We start from the raw sequence: 25,646 nt of genomic DNA on the forward strand, positions 1-25,646 counted from the left end.
TGGGGGGGCACCCAGGGTTAATGGGGGGCACCCGGGGTTAATTAGGGGGTACCCAGGACTAATTGGGGGGTACCAGGACTCTTTGGGGGCACCCAGGGCTCATTAGTGGTGTACCAGGGCTAATTAGGGGGTACCAGGACTAATTGGGGGTACCCAGGACTAATTGGGGGGGTACCAAGACTAACTGAGGGGGCACACAGGACTAATTAGGGGTATCCAGGACTAATTGGGGAGATACCAGGACTAACTGGAGGGGTACCAAGACTATTTGGGGGCACCCCAAGCCGGCTGGGTTGCCCAGGGATGGTGCAAGGTATCTGGGGGGGGCTATAGGGGGACACCCCCAAGTCTAACTGGGGGGTGGGGTGCCCAGGACTGTTGGGGGGCACCTAGGACTAATTGGGGGGGGTACCCAGGATTAACTGGGGACAACCCAGTCTGTTTGGGGGTACCCATGACTAGTGAGAGGTAGCTGGGGGGGGCACCCAGGACTAATTGGAGAAGGGTACCAGGATTAATTGGGGGGGGTACCAGGTCTTATGGGCAAGGGCACCGAGGACTAATTAGGGGTACCCAGGACTAACTGGGGGGGGGTACCAGGACTAATTGGGGGGGTGCAGGGGTAATTGGGAGTACCCAGGACTAATTGGGGGGGGCACCCAGAACTAATTGGGGGGGGCACCCAGGACTAACTCGGGGTACCCAGGACTAATTGGGGGGGGGCACCCAGAACTAATTGGGGGGGTACCCAGGACTAACTTGGCGTACCCAGGACAAATTGGGGGGGTACCAGGACTAATTGGGGGGGTACCCAGGACTAACTGGGGGTGTACCAGGACTATTTGTGGGCACCCCAAGCCGGCTGGGGGCGCCCAGGGCTACCTCGAGCCACCTGGGGGGACCGGGGGGGGGGCACCCGGTGCTAACCGGGGGGGGGTCACCCAGCCCTATTGGGGGGGTCCCCCCGCTGCCGGCGGGTCCGTGGCGCTGCGCTGCGCCGCCCCGCGCCGCCAGGTGCCGGTGCCGGTGCCGGTGCCGGTGGCGGCGGCGGCCGGGGGGGGCCGCTGTGCTGCATTGCGGGGCGGGCGGCCCGTCCCCGCCCGCCCGCCTGCGCCTGGCCCTCCCGGGGGGGGGGCGGACAGCGGGGCTATCTGGGCCGGGCCCCCACAAGGAATGTCCCGATAATGTTATTTATAGCGGCGGCTCCGCTGCCCCCGCCCCGCTCCGCTCCCGGCCCGCCGCCGCCGCCGCCGCTCGCCCTCCCGCCGCCGCCCCGCGCAGGTGAGCGCCCCCCCCCCCCCGGCAGCGGGACGCGGTCCCCCCCCCCCGGCAGGCAGCGGGGACACGCGGGGACCCGCTGCCACCCCCCCCTCCGGGGTGGCCGCCACCTCCCCTGCGTCCCCCCCCCTCCCCTCCCCAGGGCTGCTCCCGCTGTGGGATTTTTTGGGGGGGGCATGCGTGGGGAAGGGGGGTCACCCGTGGGGGGTGCGCAGCGGGAGTGGGACATGCTGGGGGGGGGGATTTGGGGAGGGGGACACGCGGCGGTGACACGGTGACCCTGGCCCACGCTGTCACCCTGTGGGAATTTGGGTCCCAAGAAGAGTTTGGGTGCCCTTGGCGGGGAGGATGCTCCGGGGGTGCCCGGTGCCCGCGCTGCTCCCTCCGGCTGTGGCACTGGGGTGGGGGGAAATTTGGGGTGCCCAGGGAGGGTCCCGCGTGTTTTGGGGAAATATCACAGCTTTGGTGAGATAATAACTGCTGGTTGTGGGTGAGCGCTGCTGGGGTGTCCGGCACAGCAGCCCCGTGCGTGCCACGTTCCCGGGTGCTTTCGGGGCCCTGCATGGAGATTTTGGGGGGTTCGGGTGCCCCCCGCCCGGGGGCAGGAGCGGGGCTGAGCCCAGGCCTATTTATAGCCAGAAATGCGTGCGGCGTCTCAGCACGTGTGTGTGCCACGGCGGCGTGGCTCGGTGACACCGGACAGCCCGGCTGGGACGGTGACGGTGGCGGTGGCGGTGGCGGTGACGGTGACAGCCAGCCCAGCCCTGGGCAGCCCTGGGCAGCCCGGCTCTCCTGCTTGGCCCCGTTGGGGGGCCAGCGTTGGGCATGGAGGTCCGGCGGAGCCGTGCCGTGCCGTGCCATCTGCTCCCGGCCCTGGGCGCACGCCCGCGGTGCTGCCGGTGGCTGCGGGGCCGTCCCTCTGTTGGCAGCGGGGCGAGAAAGGAAAAACAAAACAAAAAAAAAAAACAAACAAACAAACAAAAAACACGCCTGCTTTGGGAAAATGAAGCTGGGGAAAACGAAGCAGCCGGGGTGATGCTGAGAGTCTGCACCCCGGCACCCCAGGGGGCTTTCTTGGGGCGCTGCGCTCCGGTGGATGGTGCCCGCTCCTGCGCCGGTGGCTGGCACTTGCGCGCAGCCCGGGCGAGCGGGGAAGGGGCTGGGGGCGCGGCGGGACCCCCGCATCCCCCGCGGACCCCGGGCACGGCGGGGGGACCTCGGCGGCGGCGGCGGCTCGGTGCCAGCCCCCGGCCGGGAAGTGCTGATTCACGGCGCCGAGCCGCGGCCGGGGAAGGCGGCGGGGTGCAGCCCGCGGGCTGGGTGCTCGCCGCCGGGGTCGCGGTGCTGGGACCCAAACCCCCGCGTGGAGCAGCCGCCGGGGGGCCCCTGCCGGGCGCCGTTGTTCTCCCGGCGGCGCTGGTGCGGCAGAGGGAGATTTAAAGGCTCGGCGAGCGCCCGCGTCGCCAACGCGCGGTGTTGGCTCGCCCAGGGCCCCGCCGGAGGCTCGGAGGAGGAGGAGGATGCTCGCTCCCCGCTGTTGTTGCAGGCACCGAGACCCGGCACAGCTCGGCACAGCCGCAGTTCCAGGGGGTTCCCAAAATTTGGGGTTCCCCATGGTTGTGTTTTTTTTTTTTTTTTTTTTTCCTATGAGCCCGGTGCTGGCTGGCAGCGGCACAGAGCCAAGGTGCCGGGGTGCAGTGCGGGGGGCTGCGTGCCCCGCTCTTGCACACCCCCATGTGCTCCTCCTGCACACGCTTGCCTTGCCCTGCATGTGCTCACAAACAACCTCCCGTGCACCTGCTCGCACATGCACGCTCTTGCACACTCTTGCATGTCCTTGCACTCGTGTGCACGCTCTTGAATGTCTTGGCATGTTTCTGCATGTCCTTGCTCGCATCTGCGTGCTCTTGCGTGTCCGTGCTCACGTGTGTGCCCTCTTGCACGCTCTTACACACTCTGGCGTGCTCTTGCACGTCCTTGCTAGCACGTGGTTGCTCTTGCACACTCTGGCATGCCCTTGCACACTCTTGTGTGCATGCCTGGTCCCGAGCCAAACTCCCGCCTGCGCCGCCGAGATTAGGGTGCAGAGAAAGCGCCCAGCCCTGCCGGCCCCCGATAACGGCCCCCCAGCCACGTACGGGTGTTTTCCCCCCCTGCAGCCCTGGGGGTCACCCCTGTGCTCCCCGGTGTCCCTGTGCGTCCCCACAGGCTCCAGGTTTGGAGGGGTCACCCTGGGGGGCTGCTCAGGCCCTGGGGTGCCTGGCTGGGCGCACCCTATGGGGCAAGGAAGGTGTCAGGATTTTGGAGGGGTGCTGTTGGGAGAAGGGGGGGTCCAAGCGAGTGCTGGAGGTGGCAGCCCTCAGCCTGGCTCCCTGCACCCTTCGGGGGCCCCAGGGCGACCGCGCAGCCCCCCCGCCTTCCCGGCAGCTGCTGGCAGGCATTTTTAGATACCGGCCCGTCCTAGTCCTATCTGCGTCTCAAATGTCCCCGGGGGCGGGTGTCCCCTCCTGGCCCCCCCCCCGCTGGCAGCTGTTGCCAGCTCTCCCCACGAAGCCCCTCCCGGCGCAGGCGTGGGGCGGGTGCCTGCAGCCCCCGTGTCCCTTGGGGGGTGTCCATGGGGACACCAGGCACCCACAAGGGGACACAGCAGCGTGAGCCACCACAAGGTGACAACAACTGGGGGCTCCTCGAGTGCGCAGCACCTCCGTGCCCCGAAACACCTGGGGCACGGCGCTAAATCCCATTGAGCCGATTAACCAGCAGGTCTTAGCCACAAATCCCAGCGCGTGGCGGGGCGGCAATGCCCGTGCCCATGTCCCCACCACCCTACAGCAGCCCCTTCCCCGCAGCCGACGGCCGCCCGGCCGCGGGACGCCGGGACCATGACCTCGGAGAACGACTACGACCACATGGAGGTGCAGCAGTCGCATTCCTACAGCCCCTGGGACGCCTCTGACGATGAGCTGGACAACGACAACAGCTCCGCGCGCCTCTTCGAGCGCTCCCGCATCAAAGCCCTGGCAGGTGCGGGGATGGTTTTTGGGGTCCCCGTGGCCCCCACCGGCGCGTGGCGCGGGGTTGTTCCCGGTGCCACCGTGCCCGCTGTCGTTGCAGACGAGCGGGAGGCGGTGCAGAAGAAAACCTTCACCAAGTGGGTGAACTTGCACTTGGCTTGCGTCACCTGCCGCATCTCAGACCTCTACCTGGACCTCCGGGACGGGCGGATGCTCATCAAGCTGCTGGAGGTGCTGTCCAAAGAGATGCTGGTACGAGTCCCCTCCGGCCGTGCCGTGCGCTGCCCCACCGCGGCTGGCATCAGGCCGGGGTGGGGATGGTGGCGGGGTGTCCCTGGGCAGGGCAGGGGGTGCCTGGGGGTGAGGGCAGGGTGCTGAGCGCTGTCACGCCCCAGCCCAAGCCCACCAAGGGCCGGATGCGGATCCACTGCCTGGAGAACGTGGACAAGGCGCTGCAGTTCCTGAAGGAGAAGCAGGTGCACCTGGAGAACATGGGCTCCCACGACATCGTGGACGGCAACCACCGCCTCATCCTCGGCCTCATCTGGACCATCATCCTGCGCTTCCAGGTGGGCTGGGCAGCACCCATGGGCTCAGCACCCAAACAGAAGCCGTCCTCCGCTGCTGTCCACTGACAACCCAGGCTGTCCTTCTGTCCCCCAGATCCAGGATGTCATCAAGGAGATGAAGGAGGGCCCGGAGACGCGCTCCCCCCGGGACGCGCTGCTGCTCTGGTGCCAGATGAAGACAGCGGGGTAGGTGCTGGGACCCTCACCCCCTGCCCCGGGGTCTGGGGATGCACAGAAGCTGACGGTGAGGTGTCCCCATTGCAGCTACCCCCACGTGAACATCACCAACTTCACCTCCAGCTGGAAGGACGGGCTGGCCTTCAACGCCCTCATCCACAAGCACAGGTATGTGGCACAGTGGCCGGCAGCGGGGCAGTGGTGGCACGGCAGCGCCACCGTGTCCCGTGTCCTCCTCTGTCCCCAGGCCAGAGCTGTTCGAGTTCAAAACCCTGACCAAGTCCAACGCCCGGCACAACCTGGAGCACGCGTTCAGCGTGGCAGAGCGGCACCTGGGCATCACCCCACTCCTCGACCCTGAAGGTGAGGCTGCTGCCAACCCCCTGCCTCAGTTTCCCCCCCTGGGATGTGCCCATGGAAGGACAGAGGTGTCCTACGGGGACATGGGTGGCACCCCGGGGTGCTGCAGTGGCTGGGTCAGGGCTCACACCTCTCTCACGCTTGCAGATGTGTTCACGGAGAACCCCGACGAGAAGTCCATCATCACCTACGTGGTGGCCTTCTACCACTACTTCTCCGAGATGAAGAAGCTGGAGGTGAAGGGCAGGCGGCTGGGCAAGGTGAGCATGACGTCGGGGCTGGGGGAGCTGCCGGGGTGCCCCGCTCTCACCGCCAGCCCCACCACAGGTCATTGAGCACGCCAAGGAGACGGAGCGGATGATCGAGGGCTACGGGGGGCTGGCCTCCGACCTGCTCACCTGGATCGAGCAGACCATCGTCTCCCTCAACAGCCGCAGCTTCGCCAACTCGCTGGCCGGGGTGCAGCACCAGCTGCAAGCCTTCAGCACCTACCGCACGGTGGAGAAGCCCCCTAAGTAAGTGTCCCCTCAGCCCCCAACCCGCGGTGAGCGCCCGTGGGTGCCCTGTGCTGAGCTCTCTGCGGGTCAGGTTTCAGGAGAAGGGCAACCTGGAGGTGCTGCTCTTCACCATCCAGTCGCGGATGCGAGCCAACAACCAGCGCGTCTACACCCCGCATGAGGGGCGCCTGGTCTGCGACATCAACCGGGTATGGGGACCCTCCGGCTGTGCCCCATATGGGGACATGTGGTTGCTCCTGGGGCACGCGGGGGTATTGGGGCAGCTTTTCCACCAGTACCCCAGGGTTTTTTCCCCTTGGGTTGTTCTGGACAAGTTGGGTCCATCTTGGGGAGGTTGGGTCCATCCTGAGGGAATTCAGGTCATGGGGCAGGTAGGGTCCAGCTTAGGGCAGGCTAGGTCCATCCTGGGGCAGTTCAGGTCTTGGGGCATCTGGGGTCCATCCTAGGGCATTTGGGATCCTGAGTCAGGTTGGGTCCATCTTGGGGCAGGTTGGGTCCATCTTGGGGCAAGTTGGATTAATTTTGGGGCTGGTTGGGTCCGTCTTGGGGCCAGTTGGGTCTGTCTTGGGGCCAGTTGGGTCCATCCCATCCCAGGGCAGGTTGGGGTTCTCCATCGATGCTCTCCCACCCGCGGAGCACATTGGGGTTCACCAGCAGAGCGAGATGGTGCTGGTGGGACGCGGCACGCGGATCCCACCCCATCCGGTGCTGCCTTTTGCCAGGCGTGGGAGCAGCTGGAGAGAGCGGAGCACGAGCGGGAGCTGGCGCTGCGCAACGAGCTCATCCGGCAGGAGAAGCTGGAGCAGCTGGCGCGGCGCTTCGACCTGAAGGCGGCCATGCGGGAGGCCTGGCTGAGCGAGAACCAGCACCTGGTGGCACAGGTGGGCTGCGGGGCACCCACCGCGGGGACGGGGACACCCCAAAGTTGCCTCACCACCAGCTTTGCTCCCGGCAGGAAAACTTCGGCCAGGACCTGCCGGCGGTGGAGGCGGCCAAGAAGAAGCACGAGGCCATCGAGACGGACACAGCCGCCTACAAGGAGCGGGTGCAGGCCATCGAGGCGGTGGCGAAGGAGCTGGAGGCAGAGGGCTACCACGACATCAAGCGCATCAAAGCGCGCAAGGACAACATCCTGCGGCTCTGGGAGCAGCTGCAGGAGCTGCTGCGTGCCCGGCGTCAGCGCCTCGAGATGAACCTCACCCTGCAGCACCTCTTCCAGGAGATGCTGCACAGCATCGACTGGATGGACGAGGTCAAGGTGAGCTGCGGATGCAGGAGGTTTGGCATCACTGTGGGCTGATGCCACTGTGGGTTGGGTGCTTTGGTCCCACCAGGCAGGGGGACAGCGGGACTTCTTGGGGAGGCAGAAGATCATTATGGGGTGTTTGGGTGCTGGAGAGGGACGATGTGGCCACCGTCACCACGTTATGAATGCAGCGCCCAGGAGATGTGTCCGTCCCCTGGTGCATGCATCGCTCAGGCGATGACAGAGCCAGCAGCGTGGTGCCAGGTGCTCACCACCTGCTCGGAGCCTGCAGGTGACACCAGGATCTTCCGCAGGCACAGTTGGCATCGCCTGAATCTGGGAAGCACCTCCTGGAGGTGGAGGAGCTGCTGGAGACCCACCGGCTGCTGGAAGGTGACATGGCCCTGCAGATGGAGAAGGTGCGGGCTGTCAGCACTGCTGCCCTCCGCTTCGCCGACGCTGAGGGTAGGTGTGCTGCTCCAAGGGGCCAGGGGTACTCCAGGGGTTGGGTGCTCCAGGGGATCTCCAAGGGGCTGGGGGCACTCCAGGGGTTGGGGTCTCCAAGGGTTCCCACAGATAGGTCACTCTAAGGGTAGGGTTGCTCCAAGAGTTGGGTGCTTCAGGGGTCTCTGGGGGCCTTGGGGCACTCCAGTGGTTGGGGATCTCCAAAGGTCTCCAAGGATGGGGTTGCTACAAGGGTAGAGTCACTCCAAGGGCTTCCAAGGAGTTGGAGGCTCCAAGTGTCTGCAAAGGTACAGCCACTCCAGGGTTGGGTACCCCAGAGATCTCCAAGGGTTGGGTTGCTCCAAGGGCAGTGCTGCTTCAAGGCTCTCCAAAAGCAGGATTGCTCCAAGGGTAGGGTCACTCCAGGAAGCCACAACACATGCCAGGACCCCTCTGATGCCCTCCCTTGTGTCTCCCCGGCCAGGCTACCGCCCCTGCGACCCCAAAGTGATCCGGGACCGCGTGAGCCACCTGGATATGTGCCGGCGGGAGCTGCAGGCGCTGGCGGTGAGGCGCAAAGCCCTGCTGGAGCAGTCCCGGGCGCTCTGGCAGTGCCTGCGGGAGTTGGATGAGGCAGAGGACTGGATCAAGGAGCAGGAGCAGATCTGCTCGGCGCTGGACTACGGCAAGGACCTGGCGGGCGTGCTGCTGCTGCAGCGCCGCCACGCTGCCCTGGAGGCCGAGCTGGAGGCCCGGGGCGCCCGGCTGGAGCGGGCGCTGGCGGCAGCCGAGCGGCTGGCAGCTGCGGGGCGTGAGGCTGGGCTGCTGCGGGACCGGGCAGCCGCCGTCCGGGCGCTCTGGGGCCAGCTGCAGGAGCTGGTGGCTTTCCGCCGGCGGGGGCTGCGGGACGCCGAGGGCTTCTTCCAGTTCCAGGCGGAGGCCACGGAGCTGGCGGAGGTGCTGGCAGATGCCCGACGGCGAGCGGCCAGCGAGGAGCTGGGCCACGATGAAGCCCGCACCCAGGCGCTGCTGCGGGAGCACCAGGAGCTGCTGGAGGAGCTGGTGGCCACCCGGCAGCTCCTGGAGCGCTTGGGCCACCAAGCAGAGGGCTTCCCCCCGGAGCTGCAGGCTGGCCCCGAGGCACAGAGCCGGCTGGCGGCGCTGCGGGCGCTGCACGCCGAGGTGGTCGGGCTGGCTGAGCTGCGCAGCCGCCGGCTGCAGGATGCCCTGGACCTCTACACTGTTTTCGGGGAGAGCGAAGCCTGCCATCTCTGGATGGCCTCCAAGGAGCGGTGGCTGGAGAAGCTGGAGGTGCCCGCCGCGCTGGAGGACCTGGATGTGGTGCAGCACAGGTAGGGAGGTGCCACCACCTGGTGCCGCGAGCTCTGGCCCGTTCTCAGCCCGTTGCTGCGAGGTCTGGCCCGTTCTCAGCCTGGACACCCCGCAGGCTGGACGGGCTGGAGCAGGAGATGGCCGGCGTGGCTCCCCAAATCGACGCTGTCAATCGCGCGGCCGATGGTCTCCTGGAGAGCGGGCACCCGCGCAGCCCCCAGGTGCGGCAGTGCCAGCAGCAGCTCAACGAGAGGTACGTCCCCGAGTGGCGGGGGGGCTGTGCCCCGGCGCGCACCCCGCCCTGACCCCTGTGGCCGTGCAGGTGGGGCCGTTTTCGGGAGCTGGTGTCCCGGCGGCGCGCGGCGGTGGGCTCGGCGCTCAGCCTGCTCAACTACCAGCTGGAGTGCGAGGAGACCCGCTCCTGGCTGCTGGGCAAGACGCGGGTGGTGGAGTCCACGCGGGACCTCGGCCGCGACCTGGCCGGTGTCCTGGCCACCCAGCGCAAGCTCTACGGCATCGAGCGTGAGCTGGCGGCTGCCGAGAGTCGCCTGGCCGCCCTGCGCCCCCAGGCTGCCCGCCTGGCCGAGGAGCGCCCCGAAGTGGCCAAGGACGTGGCGGGGAGGCTGGCGGCAGCTCAGGATGCCATGGACGGGCTGCAGGGTGCCCTGCGGGACCGGGCGGCCACGCTGGGGGAAGCCGGGCAGCTGCAGAGCTTCCTGCAGGACCTGGATGACTTCCAAGCGTGGCTCTTCGGGGCGCAGAAAGCCGTGGCGGCCACCGAGGAGGTGCCAGTGTCGGTGGCTGAGGCGGAGGAGCTGCTGCAGCGGCACGCGGCCGCCCGCCAGGACGCCGAGGGGCACGCGGCCGCTTTCGAGGCGCTGGTGGAGGCGGGCGAGCGGGTGACGGGGGGCCAGGAGGACCCCGAGTACGAGCAGCTGCGGGAGCGGCTGCGGGGCGTGGAGGCGGGCTGGGGCGCCCTGCACAAGATGTGGGACGCCCGGCAGCGCTTCCTCGCACAGTGCCTGGGCTTCCAGGAGTTCCTGCGAGACGCCAAGCAGGCGGAGATCCTCCTCACCAACCAGGTGGGTGTGTGGATGTGGCCACCGGTGGGGGAGAGGACCTGGGGTGTGGTGGTGCTGTGCCTGGCACAGCACCCATCCCCGTGGTAGGAGAGGGCTGGTAGCCTCCCGAAAAGGGTGCTGAGCCCCCGTGCCCCACAGGAGTACACGCTGGCCCACCTGGAGCTGCCCACCACACTGGAGGGCTCGGTGGCTGCCCTGCGCCGCTTCGAGGACTTCCACGCCAGCATGGAGAGCAGCGCTGAGAAGGTCCCCAGCGTGGTGGCCAACGGCACCAAGCTGGTGGCCGAGGGCAACATCTTCTCCGAGAAGATCACCGAGAAGTGCCAGGCCCTCCAGGAGCGGTGAGCTGGGCAAGGGGCCCCGTGGGCACTGCGGTGGGGTGGCAGTGGGGTGACGCCGCCTGTCCCCCCACCAGGCACCAGGCGATTGTGGCCAAGGCTCAGGAGGCGGCGGGCTTGCTGCAGGACAACCACGAGCTGCAGAGCTTCCTGCAGAGCTGCCGAGAGGTAGGCAAGCGGCACAGCCAGTGGCACCACGGGGTGCCCCGGGCCGAGCCATGACACCCTCTCCCACAGCTCGCCGCCTGGGTGGAGGAGAAGATGCTGACGGCGCAGGACGCATCCTACGGGGAAGCCCGTGGTCTCCACGGCAAGTGGCAGAAGCACCAGGCGTTCATGGCCGAGCTGGCGGCCAACCGGGGATGGATGGAGAAGGTCGAAGAGGTGGGTCCCAGCGAGGCAGGCCGGCTGGCCCCCGGTGTGGGGACGCGGCCGCTGCTGACCACGCCGCCGTGCCGCAGGAGGGGACGGAGCTGGCGAGCCGCAAGCCGCAGTACGGCGCCGTGGTGGGACAGCGCCTGGGCGAGCTGCGGGCACTGTGGGACGGGCTGCACGCCGCTGCCGAGGAGAAGGGCCGGCAGCTCTTCGAGGCCAACCGCGCCGAGCTGTGCGCCCAGAGCTACGGCGACCTGGAGCGCTGGCTGGGGCAGGCGGAGGGCGAGCTGCGTGCCGCCGAGCGGGCCGAGGACCTCACCAGTGCCAACCTGATGCTCAAGAGGCTGACGGTGAGCAGCGGGCGTGCAGTTGGGGAGCATCCTAAAAGGGTGTTGTGGGCGGTGTGGTTGGGTCCTGACGGCTCTCCCCCTCCAGCGGCTGGAGGAGCAAGTGGGAGCACGGCAGGAGGAGCTGGCGGAGCTGGCGGCCCCGCTCGCCGGGGCTGCGCCGGAGCCTGATGGGCAGGAGCAGAGGCTCCAGCAGCGCTTCCTTGAGCTGCTGGAGCCACTGGGGAGGAGGAGGAGGGAGCTGGAGACCTCCAAGGCCATGTACCAGCTGGCGCGTGACCTGGAGGACGAGACGGTGAGCACCACAGTGGCGGTGGCAGCGGGGGCTGCAGTGCCAGGGGGCATGGGGCACTCAGCAGGTGCTGTCGCCTGCAGCTGTGGGTGCAGGAGAGGATGCCACGGGCCAGGTCGACGGACCACGGCACTGACCTGCAGAGTGTGCAGCGCCTGGCCAAGAGGAACGAGGTGAGTCCGTGCCATGGCGGCACCCACCGCCCCACCTGGGGGTGCCGGGTGCCGCCTCCCCCCGTCCTGACCGCATGGCCCCGCGGCAGACCCTGCAGAAGGAGCTGCAGGGCCATGCCCCCCGGCTGGCCGAGGTGCTGGCACGCGGCGAGGCGGCAGCCGAAGGACCGTGCCCGGAGCTGGCGGAGCGGGCGCAGGAGCTGAGGGTGCAGTGGGAGGCTCTGCGGGAGGAGGTGGCCGCGCGGCAGCGGAGGCTGCAGGAGGCCGGCGAGGCCCAGCAGTACTACATGGATGCTGGCGAGGCCGAGGCGTGGGTCAGCGAGCAGGAGCTCTTCATGGGGGATGAGGAGAAGCCGAAGGTGAGGGCGGCCCCACGTCGTGTGCCCGTGTCTCTCTTGGGGCCTCTGTGCTGTGTCCTGCTGTGCCATCCCGTGCCATTGCATGCCATCCCATGCCAAGCCTTGCTGTGCCGTTACACGCCGTCTCACGGCATCTCATGCTGTGCCACTGCATGACGTGCATCACATCCCATGTCACTACATGCCATCCTATGCCACATGGTGCCATGCCATCGCGGTCATCCCATGCCATTACAAGTCCTCTCATGCCATCCAAAGTCATCCCTTGCCGTGCCACGCTCTGCCATACAATCCATCCCATGTTGTGGCACCCAGCGCTATGCCTTTACGATGCCATCTCTTGGTGCACCACGGCACCCTGTGCCATGCCATTCCCCACCGTCCTACCTCACACCATTACGCACTGCCCCATGCCATTGCACACCACGCCATGCTGATCCCACCGCTGCTCCCTGCTGCATCGGGGGGAGGCAGGACGCCCTTGCAGGGTGGGCACTGGGGCTGGACCCCAACCCCAGTTCTGCGCTGATGTTTGGTGGCGCTGTCCCTGCTGCAGGATGAGGAAAGTGGGTTGGTGATGCTGAAGAGACACGTGCGGCAGCAGCGCTCCATCGAGGACTACGGCCAAACCATCAAGGAGCTGGCGGGGAGGGCGCAGCAGCTGCTCTCCGCCGGCCACCCCGAGGGGTAAGTGCCACCGTGCGTGTCCCAACCCCGGGGCAGCCCCATGCCTGCAGTGCCCAGCTGGGTGGGACAGCAGTTTGGTGGCATTTGCTGCCCCACATGGCATTGCCTGGTGGTGGTGGAGGGACATGGGGTGTACATCTATGGGGAGTTCTCCCCAAAACCACCCCGAGGCATGGCAAAACCGTCGGGTTTGGGTACGAACCGGGGTGTCTGTGTGCCCGGGGCCGCGCAGGGAGCAGATCATCCGGCTGCAGGGCCAGGTGGACAAGCACTACGCGGGGCTGAAGGAGGCGGCCGAGGAGCGCCGGCGGCGCCTGGAGAACATGTGCCACCTCTTCCAGCTGAAGCGCGAGGTGGAGGACCTGGAGCACTGGATCGCCGAGCGCGACGTGGTCGCCTCCTCCCAGGAAATGGGGCAGGACCTGGACCACGTCACGGTGAGCCCGCCGGCACGGGCCTGATGGTGACGGTGCTGTTGGGGCGTTTTTTGGGTGGCGTGAACCTGTCTCTTCCTCCCCACCCCAGCTGCTGCGTGAGAAGTTTCGGGAGTTTGCGCGGGAAACGGGCAGCGTGGGGCAGGAGCGCGTGGACCGGGTCAACCTGGCCATCGAGGACCTCATCGACGCGGGGCACACCGAGGCCGCCACCATGGCCGAGTGGAAGGACGGGCTGAACGAGAGCTGGGCCGACCTCCTGGAGCTCATCGACACCCGCATGCAGCTGCTGGCCGCCTCCTACGACCTGCACAAGTACTTCTACGACGGCGCCGAGCTGCTAGCCCTCATCGCTGACCGCCACCAGGAGCTGCCCCAGGACCTGGGCGACGACTCGGGCTCGGTGGAGGCTTTCCACCGCATGCACAGCGCCTTCGAGCGCGACCTCCAGCTGCTGGAGACGCAGGTGCAGCAGTTTCGGGAGGCGGCGGCGCGGCTGCAGACCGCCTACGCCGGCGAGAAGGCGGCCAGCATCCAGCAGCTGGAGCAGGAGGTGGCGCGGGCGCTGCGGGCGCTGCTGGAGGCGTGCAGCGGGCGCCGGGCGCGCCTGGTGGACACGGCCGACAAGTTCCGCTTCTTCAGCATGGCACGCGACCTCCTCTCCTGGATGGAGAGCACCACGAGGCAGATCCAGACGCAGGAGAAGCCCAGGTAGGAGCGGAAGGGTCGGGGCGCCGTGCCTCTGCCCACCGGCATGGCGCTGAGCCCCCACGTCTCCGCTCGTCCCCTCCTTGCCCCCAGGGACGTCTCCTCGGTGGAGCTGCTCATGACGTACCACCAGGGCATCCACGCCGAGATAGACGCGCGCAGTAAGAGCTTCACCACCTGCGTTGAGCTGGGCAAGAAGCTGCTGCAGCGCAAGCACCAGGAGTCACCCGAGGTGGGGACAGCCCCTGGATGGAAGGGGAGGGTGGGCAGCAGGGATGGACGCCCCCCCAGTGACAGCCACCCTTTGCAGATCAAGGCGAAGCTGATGGAGCTGCTGGACAAGAGGAAGGCCATGATGGAGCTGTGGCAGCAGCGCTGGGACCGGCTGCGGCTGCGTAAGTGTGGTGATGGCCAGGTTGGGGAGCAGGGGGGGGTGTCTGGGGCTGGTGGGACCCCCCCCCAGGCGGCTGCTGAGCGCTCTGCCCCTGCTGCCCGCAGTGCTGGAGGTGTGCCAGTTCTCCAGGGACGCCTCGATGGCCGAGTCGTGGCTGGTGGCGCAGGAGCCCTACCTGGCCAGCAGCGACTACGGGCAGACGGTGGACGGGGTGGAGAAGCTGCTCAAGCGGCACGAAGCCTTCGAGAAGTCCACGGCCACCTGGGAGGAACGCATCGCCGCCCTGAGGAAGCTGACGACGGTGAGGAAAAGCTCGGGTGGCCCCATGGGTGGTGGTGGGGGGACACAGCTGGGTGTCCCCCCCCAACACCTGCATCCCCTTCCCTGGCAGCTGGAGCTCCTGGGCGGGCGGACACTGCGGGATGAGGAGGTGACGCATGACGCCGCTCCCGAATATCGCCTGGATCTGGATGCTGAGCTGGAGGCAGGGTAAGGGCTGCGGGCACCGTGTCCCCAGGCGGCCACCTGCAGGCAGTTTCCCCCTGGGCTGTCTCCGGTGGGGATTTTGGGGGCGTCCCAATGCCCACCTCCGTCCTTTGGGATGCTGAGTGCCTCCCTCCCGCAGGTCAGAGGAAGAGGATGAGAAGAGGAAGGGGGTGACGCCGCAGGACACCTCTCCGCCTACCACCGATGGGCTCCAACCGGTCAGTTCTGGCTTTTAGCTTTTCTCCTTCCCCAGCACCAGGAATGTCCCCCCCTGCATGGCCCCACCACGCTGACCGCTGCCCCTGGATGCACCCGCGCTGATGGCTCCCGGCCCCACTCCCTTCACTCTCCCTCCCGTCCCGCACCAGGGACGGCCACGACCCCTCGCGTTGTTCCTCACGCTGAGTTGAATAAATGTTGAATGACCCCCAAAAAAACGGGCGGGCCCAAGGGCAGCGCCTTCCCCTGTGCCACGGCGCGTGTCCCCGTGGTGGCTGGGAGCCCTGGGGTGAGGCTGGGGATGGTGGAGGCTGGCACAGGGCAAATTCGGAGCTGGCCACCCCGGAGCAGGCAGGTCCCCAGCGGCGTTTGTCCCAGGAGACACCTGCAAGTCACAGGGACACCGCACGGCACGGCCACCACCACCTGGCACCCGGCTGTCCCAGCGCTGGGAGCGGAGCTGGCTCTGTCCTGGCATGGAGGGGACAGCCGGCTCCTTGGGGACACGGGGACACGGTGCTGCTGGCTGGATGGATGCGCCTGTACCAGCTCTCTGGCTCGTGTCCTCAGGGGCATCGCTGCCCCCATGGGGATGCCACCCTGTGAGGCATCGTCGTCCCAAGGGGCATCGCTGATCTGCAAGGCATCGTCACCCCGAGGGGTGTCATCACTCCGAGGGGCATCATCACCCCGAGGGACATTGCTGATCTGCAAGGCGTTGTCACCCTGCGAGGCACTGGCACCCCGTGGTGCACCATCACCCCCTGGGGGTGTCACCGTGCAAGGCATCGTCACCCTATGGGGCATCGCCACCCTATGGGACATTGCCACCCTATGGGGCATCGCCACCCTCTGGAGGTGTCATCGCTACCCTACAAGGCATTGTCACCCTATGGGGCATCGCCACCCCATGGGGGTCACCCTGCAAGACATCGTCACCCCACAGGGTATTGCCCCCCTCTGGCATCATCACCTCGTGCTCGCTGCCCCCCTCTGCGCCCCTCCCGCCTGCCTGGGGACAGGATTTGCTTTCTGGTTGTTCTGTGCTCGGGGACAGCACCCCCTTCTGTCTCTCCTGCCTGCTTGGGGACATCTCCTGGCTCCTTGGGGACAAGGTCGCTTTTTTGGGGACAGGATCCCCAACTTTCTGCTGGGGGACAAGATCACTTCCGCTGCTCGGGGACATGGGCATCTTCCAGCTCCTTGGGGACAGGGTCCCCCTCTGCCTGCTTGGGGACAAGACTGCTTTCTGCCAGCTTGGGGACACAATCTTCCTCTTCCTGCCTCCTTGGGGACACAGTCACCTTCTGGCTGCTTGGGGACAGCCTCCTTCCTCCTGTCTACCTCGGTGGGGCACACCGCAGAAGCTCCACATGGCCCTGGCTCACTGCCACCAACACCAAGGGGCTGGGACCGTCCCCACACGAAGGATGAGGGGGCTGTGCCATCACCGCACTCTGCACCCAGCTGTGCCCCTGCCCAAAGCCTCACCCCGGGCATCCCATCTGCCACGCACCACTGTCCCTGAGCCCTGGTTTGGGGGACATTCAGGGGTCCCCACACCAGCTCCCGGTGGCCACCAGTTTCCCTGTGCAGCGCTGCTGTCACTGAGCACCGGGGGTGACTGCTCCTGGCATCGGCGCTTGGGTTCTGCACGTCCCCACGGGGGGACACCACCGGTGCCACCATGCCCAGGGGTGGCACAGAGGGGAGGGGAGGACACCCCGGGGATGTGGCTTGGCGAAGCGGGGAGGTGACAGCGGGTGACACCCACGGGGACGGGCTGTGACGTGGCTGTTGCTTCGTGGCAGCCGGCCCAGGGCGAGGAGGAGCCGGCAACAGTGCCGCGGGAGGAGGTGGCCACGCTGCCCGCCCAGCCGGCCCGCGTCCAGCTCGAGGGCTACCTGGGCCGCAAGCACGACCTGGAGGCGGCCACCAAGCGCGCATCCAACAGGTAGGCACGGCGCGGCGGCCACCCCAAGCGGGCAGGGGGCACGGTGGCAGCCAGCCCGGCGGTGACGGGGCTGCCTGCAGGTCGTGGAGCACGCGGTACTGCGTGCTGCGGGGCGGCGAGCTCGCCTTCTTCAAGGACGCCAAGAGCCGGGCGCTGGGGGTGCCCTGCCAGGGCGAGGAGCCCCTGGGGCTGCGCGATGCACGCTGCCAGGTGGCCGCCGGCTACAAGAAGAAGAAGCACGTCTTCACGCTCAGGTACGGCACGGGTACAGCGCCGTACAGCATGGGTACAGCGCAGCACGGCACGGGTAGGGTGTGGGTGCAGCATGGCATGGGGATGGGTACGGCACAGCACGGGGCAGCGGGTGTCTCACCGCCCTCTGCTCTGACCCCAGGCTCAGCAACGGCAGCGAGTGGCTCTTCCATGGCAAGGATGAGGTGAGGGGTGCCCTTGGGGCTAGGGGGTGGCCAGGGGACATTGGGGTGGCCAGAGGTACCCAAGGGACAAAGGATGGCCAGTGGAGCTCTGGGGAGAAGGGAGGTGACCAGGGGCCACGGTGGTGGCCAGGGAAAGTGGTGGTGGCCAGAGGTCCCCAAGGGGAACGTTGGGGTGGCCAGAGGTGCCCAGTGGGGACATGGGCAGCCATGGGATGTTGGGATGGCCACTGGTGCTTGGGGAGATGCAGGGTGGCCAGGGGGACACTGGGGCAGCCAGGGGTGGCCAGGAGCCACGGGGGTGGCCAGAGGTGCCCCACGGGAAAAAGGATGAGCAGTGGTGCCCAGAGGCACGCAGGGCACCCAAGGGGACACGGGGTGGCCAGAGGTACCCAGGGGGCCACCATGGGTCTGGTGCTCGTGGGACAAGACATAGGGCACCCGGCAGGGGCCAGGGGGTGCCGACCGCCCCATGCCCCCCCCAGGAGGAGATGCAGACGTGGCTGCAGGGGCTGCACGCGGCCATCACCTCCTGCCAGACCCTGCCGGCCAAGGCACGCAGCCTGCCCCCACCCCGCGCCCCCCCCGAGCCCGGCCCGCCCCGGCGGGACAAGGAGAAGCGCTTCAGCTTCTTCCCCAAGAAGAAATAAATCGGGAAGAGGGGAGGGCTTGGGGGGGGGGCAGCACCGCACCCACACCGCGGCACGCGTGTACATATATATATATATATATATGTTTATATTTATATATATACATCTGTTCCCATGCTGAAGGGCATGCACGCACCCCGGTGTCGGTGCACGCACGTCTATGCACACGCGTGGCCCCGCATGCATGCACGTGCACCCACCCCACGCGGGCGCATCCCGGCCCCCCCCCCCAGCCCCCTTTTCTAAGCCATAAGCCCCCCACCAGCGTGTGTCCCCCCCCCCAGCCCCACGGGCACCAACCAAAGAGCGCGCCCCCCTTCCCTCCACGCTTGTCCCCTTGCTGCGGGTGGGGGTCCCGGTGCTGCTGGGGCCCCCCCTGCACCCCCACAGCCGGACCGAGCGTCCCTGGGGGGAGCGCATGGGTGGGTGGGCGGAGAGGAAATTTGGGTTCGGTTTGGGTTTTTCTTTTTTGTAATAAAGATGTCAAAGCAAGGCGGGCCTGGGGCTGTGCGCTTGGGGGGGCCCTTCTGGCAGGTGGGGTGGGGGCCAGGGGGAGTCCCGTCTCCTGGTGGTCCACAGGGTCACCCTTCTCCTGGGCATGAAGAGTGGTTGTGGGGTCCTGCTTCTCCTGGGCAACCTGGAGGGTCCACAGGGTGCCCCTTCTTCTTGGGGTCCAGTTGCCCATCTCCTGGTGGCCCAGGGGTGCCTCATCTCCTGGGGGAGCTGGGCTCCATCAGGTGTCCACCTCCTTGGGGCCCATGGGGGGCTCTTTCTTTCAGGTGAGCTGTGAGTCCACGGGGTGCCCTTTGTCCTGGCTGAGCTGGGGGGTCCACCTCCCCGTCTCTCAGTAGTCCACAGGGTGCCCCTTCTCCTGGGGATCCATGGGGTGCCCCATCTCCTGGTGGTCCAGGGGGTGTCCCATCTCCTGGGGATTTATGGGGTGCCCCATCTCTCAGTAGTCCACATGGTGCCCCATCTCCTGGTGGTCCATGGGGGGTGTCCCTTCTCCTGGGGATCCAAAGGGCGCCCCATCTCCCGGCTGCCCCCCCCTAGCTGGCGGCGTCGAGGGTCTGAAACTTCTGCCGCAGGTCCCTGACGAGGCCGTGCCGGGGGGGCTCGGGGGGCTCGCCCTGCCCGGGGGGGCAGCGCCGCCGGTACTCCTCGGATGCCTGGTAGGCTTTGCAGCGCTCCACCACCGCCTTCAGGCAGATCTTCTCGCGGGTGGTGGGCGAGCGGATCTGCACGTAGGCGGGGGGCTCGGTGGCAGCAGGGGGGGGCAGCCTCTCCAGCACCACCACCCGCTGCCCCCCGGGGCCCAGGGGTGCCTGCGCCGTCACCCACAGCCCCCCGGGCTGCTGCTGGTGGTGATGGTGGCCACCACCACCACCAGCACCGTGCCATGGGTCGGGGGTCCCCACGCCCGCCTCAGCGCTGCGGCTGCGGCCCCCACCCCGCTCCTTGGCCGCCGGACGCCCCCCACGCCCCGGCCCCTCGGGTGCCGAGCGGCTGCGGGTGACTGGCGGTGGCCGCGGGGCGCCGAAACGGGCACGCAGCTCCCGCACGTCTGGCCAGGAGAAGGGCTCGGTGCCGCCACCGCCGGGGCTGGGCGGGCTGCGGGGAGCACCGGACACCGTGGGGGTGACGGAGTCCCCTGGGGACACGGGCGGCTTCGGCAAACCTGGGGGAAAAAAGAGAGGGGTGAGAGCGGGGTGGTGGCAAGGTGACGGTGCCCACGGTCCCCCCGATCCCACTGTGTCCCACCTGGGGGGCTGGCGTGGGTGGCACCGTCCCCCAGTGGCAGGCCGGCGCGGCGGCGGCGGCTCTTGATGCGCAGGCTGTACTGGCGGGCCAGCTGGTACACCCTGGTGGCGGGGCGCCCGGGGGGGCTCCCAAGTGCCAGCACCCCCGGGGGGTCCCCGGCACCAACGTCACCCTCCTCCAGGATGAGCAGCGGCTCGGCGGGGGGCTGCAGCCCGTTCTCCTGGCGCGCAGGGGATGCTCCATCCACCGCCAGCACCGGCTCCGGAGGCGTTTTGGGGCTCACCGGCTCCGGAGGCGTTTTGGGACTCACTGGTTCCAGAGGCGTTTTGGGGCTCGCTGGTTCTGGGGGTGTTTTGGGGCTCGCTGGCTCCGGGGGGGGCCAGCTGTTGATTCTGGAGACCGAGGTCCTCACCAGCCCCTTGGGGATGTAGGAGAGGCTCTCGCGGCGCTTGATGCTGAAGCCGGCGTCCTGGTGCTCGGCGTTGTCGTAGTAGCTCCGGATCTTGCGCAGCAGCAGCAGGTCCTGGGTGGAGAGGAGCGAGCGGCGCCGGGGGGTGGGAGGGGGGGGTTCTGGGGACGGCGGGGGGCTGCGGGGTGCCCCACTGTCCGGGGGGGGCCCGTCGAGGCTGAGGGTGCTGCCGCTGCGCCCCTCCAGCGCCAGGCTGCCGCGGCGTGACAGGCTGCTGCCGAAGCGCTCGGCGATGACGCTGGCCTGGTCCAGCACCGAGGGGGGCAGGATGCTGCCCTCCCCGTGGCCTTCCTCCTCCTCCTCCTCCTCTTCCTCGCTGCTCAACGCCCGTGGGTCCTCCCCGGTGCCCGCCTCCGTATCCGGGTGCTGCTCGGGGTCGCCCTCCCCGTCAGGCAGCCCCGGTGGGGGGGTCCCCGATGGGGAGGGGGGCGCGGGGGTCTCCGGTCCCTCGCCAAGCTCCCCCGTGCGCAGTGGGGACACCGGTGACGCTGGGGTGGCGGCGACCTCGTGGTGCCACTCGCAGCTCCCTGCCGGGGTCCCCTGGCGGGAGCAAAGTTTGGGGGGCCGTGCCCCCCGCCCTCTCAGCACAGCAGAAGCTGAGGGGTGTGCGGTGCCCCACGGCACTTTTGGGGCGCCCCACAAGTGATGCGGGGTGCCGCAGGTAGCAGGGGAAGGGGTGGGGGTCTGGTGCAGGTACCTGCTCCTCCTGGGGCTCCTCTGCCACGTCCCCGTCCTTGTCCCTGTGCCCATCCTGCTCCTCCTGGCTGTCCTTGCCCAAAGCCTCCTCTTCCTCCTCCTCTTCCTCCTCCTCCTCCACGACGCCCCCAGCTGCAGCCCAGGCCCTGGGGGGCTGTGGGGGCTCCCCCGCCTCCAGGAGGGTCCCCTCACTCCCTGCGTGCTGGGGGGGGGACACAAGGGCTCAGCACCCTCACAGGGGTCAGCCCCACACCACCCCATGCCCTGGCCTTACCTTAAGCCCTGCCAGCCGTGTGGGGGTGGGAGGAAGAAGAGCAGAGGTGAGCTTTGGGGGAGGGGACAGCACCCCAAAATTGCCCCCCCCACCTGATGTCACCCCCAGCCGCTCACCGTGCTCACCCAGCTGCCGCAGGATCTGCTTGGCGGGCTCTGCGGGGGGACACACGGGGGTGTCACAGCAGGGCGGTGGCATCATCCCCGTGCCCCCAACCACCCCCCCCCCCAAAAAAAAACACACCCCAACCCCAATCCCCATCCGCACCCGACTGCCGGCGCCCCGCGTGCCCCCGCAGCCGGTCCGGCAGCGTCTCGGCGCGGTCGCGGCGCTCGAAGGGCTCTGCGGGGCGGCGTGGGGGGGGACACAGGCGTCAGCGTGGCGCTGTCCCCGTGGGGGGGACACGGTGTCACCGGGGGGGGGCTCACCCGACTGCCGGCGGCCGTGGCGCGGCTGGTCCAGGGGCTGGCAGGAGCGGCTCCGGTGCAGGCGCTCGGGGCTGTAGCGGGGCAGGCGCGGGGGGTCTGTGGGCACAGGGGGGTGAAAATGGGGCACAGGGGGTGACAAGGGGGCACAGGGACGTGGGGTGGGGGCTCAGGGATATAGGATGGGGGTGGAGGGGTGGGGGCACTCACGGAACAAGTCCATCTCCAGGATGGCTTCCTTGGCCTGGCACAGAGAGAGGCAGTGAGAGGTGGTTTCCCCAAGGGGGTGTCACCCCCCTGCCTCCCCCACACCCGAAAATAAAATTAAGAAAGGCAAGGGGACAACGCCGGGGTGTCCTCACCTTCTGGGGGACGATGGCGTGGTGGTTCTCCAGGATGAGCCGCTTGATGTGGTGGGTCCAGACGCGCTTCTCCTCCACGCTCTTGGCCTGGGGGTGGTGTTGGGGTGGTGGTGGGAGCGGATGGGGGTCCCCTGTGCCCCCCCAAACCCCACAGCACCCTACCTGCAGGCCGTACTGCTGCTTGATGTGCTTGTAGTGAGCCACGCTGAAGCAGAGCGAGTCCCGCGTGCTCTCGATCAGCATCAGCGAGGAGCACTGCGCGGAGACGCCATCAGCCCTGCGATGCCCCCCTCAACCCCCAAACCCCCTCCCCACCTCCCTCCCAGCGGGGCGAGCACCCACCAGGATGTGGCTCTTGTAGACGTAGTGGTCCCCGCGGCGCTTGGTGATGAGGAGCAGCTTGTCGAAGAGGAAGACGGCGCGCTCGCTGCGCGCCCGCTGCACGCGGAAGGTGCCCTCCAGCACCAGCTCCCCGTAGCTGGTCAGGTCCGGCCCCTTCCACTGCAGCAGCAGCGACTGGATCTCCTGCCGGGGACACGGGGACGGCAGCGTCACCGCAGCCCCTACCCGGCCCTGCCACCACCGCCGCCGTGCCCCTTTCCCCGCGGCCCACCTGCTGGCGGATGGCGTGCTCGTGCTTGCGCTTCATGTCGTTGATGTACCAGGCCACGCAGGTCATGGTGTCGATGGCCTCCACCACCACCTCGTAGTCGTCCCCCGACTTGCGCTCGAAGTGCTTGGCGATCTCCTGCGGGCACGGGGGGGGGCACGCCGTGGCACCGAGACGCACCACACCGCGCCGAGTGCCCGCGCTGTCGGCTCCCACCCTGCCGTGCCGGGTACCCGTGCCGTGCCCCACGCCGTGCCACGCAGTCCCAACCACGCAGGGTACCCGTGCCGCGCCGTGCCGCGCCGTGCCGGCTCACCTGGAGCAGCAGGTGGTACTTGAGGATCCTCTGGACGGGCTTCAGCAGGTAGGCGCCCAGCGGCAGCGCGTGCCGCATCTGCTCCTGGCACTCGCGGAAGAAGCGTGCCTGCTGCTTGCTCCTCATGCACTCGCTCAGCGCCGCCACCGAGCTGGGGAGGAGTTGGGGGGGGGGGGACACAGCACCAGGGGGGTGCTCAGGCCCACGGCGCCCGGCCCCACAGCTCCCCGTAACGCCCAGCCCCGCGGCACCCGCTCACTTGGGGTAGTTGTTGCAGTACTGCGTGTAGATGTCGAACTCCTGGCTCTGTGAGTAGTGTGGGGGGGGCACGGTGAGAGCCCGGCACGGCCCCCGCCGCGTGCCCCCCCCCGCCCCAGCGCCGTGTCCCCGTACCCGCGTCACGAAGCAGACGGCCACGGCCACCGGGTCGCAGGCGCAGCTCTCCAGGCTCTGCAGCAGGTTGCTGGGTGCAAGGGACGGACGGGGGTTAACCGGAGCCCCCCCAGCACGCTGTGGGAAGGGGATGGCACCACCACGTGTGCCACTCACCTGCTGAGCTCGTAGATGTCCTCAATGTTCCCAAAAAGCGCGCTGACCTGCTCCGGCCGCAGCGGCGGCTCCTCGGCGTCGATGATCTTCCCCAGGTAGCCCTGTGCACACACACAGCCGCTGCTCAGCGCCACCCGAGGGCCCGAGCCCCCCCCATCCCCACCACGTCCCCGCGGTGCCCTCACCTCCACGATGCCGCGCAGGTCGCGGGCGTAGGTGCGCTCCGACTCCACGATCTCCAGCAGCACGCGCTGCAGGTACGAGGGCTCCTGGCCTGGGGGGCGCATGCCCCGCGCCCCCGGCCGCCCCCCCGGGGCCGCGTTGTTGTTGCTGTTGGCCAGCCAGGGCTCCTCGCCGTCGCACGCCGCCTCCTCCTCCTCCTCCTCCTCCATGCCGCGGGTGGGAGCCGCCGGCACCTCGCCGAGGGCAGGGCGCTGCGGGCAGGCGGGCACCGGCATCCCCGGGGGCTGGGGGCGAGCGGAGACCCCGGGGTGACCCGGTGAGCCGTAGGGCACCTCGGCGGAGAGCTCGGTGCCGGGTCACCGAGGTGGCACCGGGGCAGGAAGCGTGCCCAGATGGCGAGGGCCGTGGCTCCCGGCGGAAGGACGGTGCCGGCGGAGAGCGGGCGACCTTGAGCCGGGCCACGTGCCGGCGGCGGTGCCGGGGCCACCCGGACCCCCCCTGCCCCGTTCCCGGTAGCGGTGTAGGGGGGGGGAAACGGGACCTGAACCAGTCCAGCCGGTTCCCTCCGGCTCCTCCCGCGCCCGCCGTGCCGCATGGCCGCATCCTGCCGCCGCCCTCCACGGGCAGACGGGGAGCCCCCCAAAACCCAGCACCGTGCCCCCCGCACCCCACCGGGGCAGCTGGCACGGCCGCGGGGCACCCGTCGCTCGAGGGAGATTTGGGATTCGGGGCCCCCCAAGCTCCCCGAATCCCCCCCGGCCGCCCCACGCCGCCGTGGCTCCCAGCCCCACGGCCACCATCGCCCGCCCCCGGCCGCCCTAATCCGCTCAGCGCCGGGATTAGGGCGCGGGGCCAGCGTCACGGGGGGGTTATCCTGCCCCCCCCCCCCCTCCCGGTGCCGCCAAAGCCTCGGCGCCGAGATTAACCCGACCTGAGCGGGGGCTGCGCCCCGCAACCCACGGGGCTGAGCCGGGTGCCCCCCGCCGGGCCCCGAAATGCCGGATCCCAAAGGTGGCCGCCAGGAGGGGGAAACTGAGGCAGGGGGAAAATCCTGCGTGGGAGCCGGGCACGGCCCACGGCGCGTTCCCAGGCCTGTGGCCGGCCGGAGGCGGGAGAACCCGCCGGAGCCATATAAGGGCAGGCGCTTTCACCATTTCCAGGCTTTTTCCAGGATTCCGGCGGCCCCACAGACGCGGGGCACCAGTGGGGCGGCACAGCGGGGCCCCGTCCCCACGGGACTCCCCGTCACCCCCAGCCCCACGGGGACCCGCGGATCCCTCCCCCGTGGGACCCAAAGCACTCTGGCACCCCACGACCCCCGACCCCAGCCCCACGGGACCCCACAGCTCCCACCCTACAGCACCATGCACCATGGGGTCCACAACCCCTACCCCCACAGGGACTCAAAGCGCGTGGGACCCCCAGACCCCATCCCTATGGGGACCCACGGCTCCAGGCACCCCCTGCACCCCCAGACCCCAACCCCACGGGGACCCACGGTGCCGGGCACCCCAAGGACCCCCAGCCCCCATCCCCACCGGGACCCCCAGCCCGGAACCCAGGCACCGCAGCCCCACGGGGCGAGTACCCCAAGACCCCAAAAGCCCCAAACCCGAGCCCCGCGTGCCCCGGGCACCCCAAAACCCCCCCCACACCCCTCCCACGGGGACCCCCCCGTCCCCGCGCACTCACCCACCGCGCTCCGCCGCCGCCGCCCCGTCCCGGCCGTGCCCGCAGGAAGCGGCGGGCGAGCCCCGGGGGCGGGGACAGCGGCAGCGCCCGCCCCGCCCGGCCCCGGCACCCCGGGGTGCGGCACCCAAAGGGGGGGGGGGGGGGGGCGCGGACACGCGTGGGGGCAGCGCCAAGGGAGGGGGGGGGGAGGGGGGAGGGGGCGAGGGGCGGGGCCTCCGCGGCGAAGCCACGCCCATTTGGCACAAAACCACGCCCTTTCAGCATATAGTCACGCCCAGTCAGCATTAAGCCACGCCCACTCAACCTCTAAGCCACGCCCACTCAGCATCTGAACAACACGCGTTCATCCTCAAGCCACGCCCATTCCGCATCAAGCCACGCCCATCTCCTCAAAGCCACGCCCACTCGCCCTCAAACAGCCCCCACGCACCCCCAAAGC

At 68.8% G+C, this 25,646-nt stretch overlaps 2 protein-coding genes across 5 annotated transcripts; one reads left to right on the forward strand and one right to left on the reverse strand.

Moving 5' to 3' along the window:
- The first annotated feature begins 1,135 nt into the window (after positions 1-1,135).
- On the forward strand, positions 1,136-18,362 carry SPTB (spectrin beta, erythrocytic). 3 transcript variants are annotated; one of them, XM_084522660.1, is made up of 35 exons: positions 1,136-1,281; positions 4,128-4,302; positions 4,393-4,544; positions 4,688-4,861; positions 4,956-5,047; positions 5,126-5,206; positions 5,286-5,401; positions 5,546-5,658; positions 5,726-5,913; positions 5,987-6,104; positions 6,639-6,797; positions 6,872-7,174; positions 7,477-7,627; positions 8,091-8,958; positions 9,054-9,191; positions 9,261-10,020; positions 10,159-10,361; positions 10,436-10,526; positions 10,596-10,742; positions 10,820-11,083; positions 11,169-11,375; positions 11,456-11,545; positions 11,635-11,904; positions 12,461-12,591; positions 12,824-13,028; positions 13,117-13,736; positions 13,827-13,965; positions 14,044-14,128; positions 14,232-14,428; positions 14,519-14,616; positions 14,753-14,831; positions 16,644-16,786; positions 16,867-17,040; positions 17,181-17,223; positions 17,706-18,362. In XM_084522660.1, the coding sequence occupies exons 2-35, from the start codon at positions 4,161-4,163 to the stop codon at positions 17,868-17,870; spliced, it is 6,906 nt and encodes a 2,301-aa protein (XP_084378786.1). In that variant the 5' UTR covers positions 1,136-1,281; positions 4,128-4,160; the 3' UTR covers positions 17,871-18,362. The 3 variants fall into 3 exon arrangements, with proteins under 3 accessions (XP_084378786.1, XP_084378785.1, XP_084378787.1); XM_084522659.1 differs by having other exon boundaries at positions 1,170-1,281; positions 4,111-4,302; XM_084522661.1 differs by lacking the exons at positions 16,644-16,786; positions 16,867-17,040; positions 17,181-17,223; positions 17,706-18,362 and adding an exon at positions 15,403-15,664 and having other exon boundaries at positions 1,170-1,281; positions 4,111-4,302.
- PLEKHG3 (pleckstrin homology and RhoGEF domain containing G3) lies at positions 18,313-25,252 on the reverse strand. 2 transcript variants are annotated; one of them, XM_084522662.1, is made up of 17 exons: positions 25,208-25,252; positions 23,518-23,799; positions 23,333-23,433; positions 23,177-23,246; positions 23,043-23,089; positions 22,784-22,934; positions 22,471-22,605; positions 22,200-22,382; positions 22,020-22,112; positions 21,858-21,944; positions 21,706-21,739; positions 21,499-21,594; positions 21,338-21,412; positions 21,071-21,225; positions 20,798-20,998; positions 19,632-20,640; positions 18,313-19,548 (listed from the first exon to the last, which is right to left on the reverse strand). In XM_084522662.1, the coding sequence occupies exons 2-17, from the start codon at positions 23,788-23,790 to the stop codon at positions 18,920-18,922; spliced, it is 3,339 nt and encodes a 1,112-aa protein (XP_084378788.1). In that variant the 5' UTR covers positions 23,791-23,799; positions 25,208-25,252; the 3' UTR covers positions 18,313-18,919. The 2 variants fall into 2 exon arrangements, with proteins under 2 accessions (XP_084378788.1, XP_084378789.1); XM_084522663.1 differs by lacking the exons at positions 21,338-21,412; positions 25,208-25,252 and having other exon boundaries at positions 23,518-24,144.
- Between the last annotated feature and the right edge of the window lie 394 nt (positions 25,253-25,646).

This window comes from Aythya ferina (genome assembly GCF_964211825.1).
Source record: "Aythya ferina genome assembly, chromosome: 5".
NCBI classification, from domain to species: domain Eukaryota; kingdom Metazoa; phylum Chordata; class Aves; order Anseriformes; family Anatidae; genus Aythya; species Aythya ferina.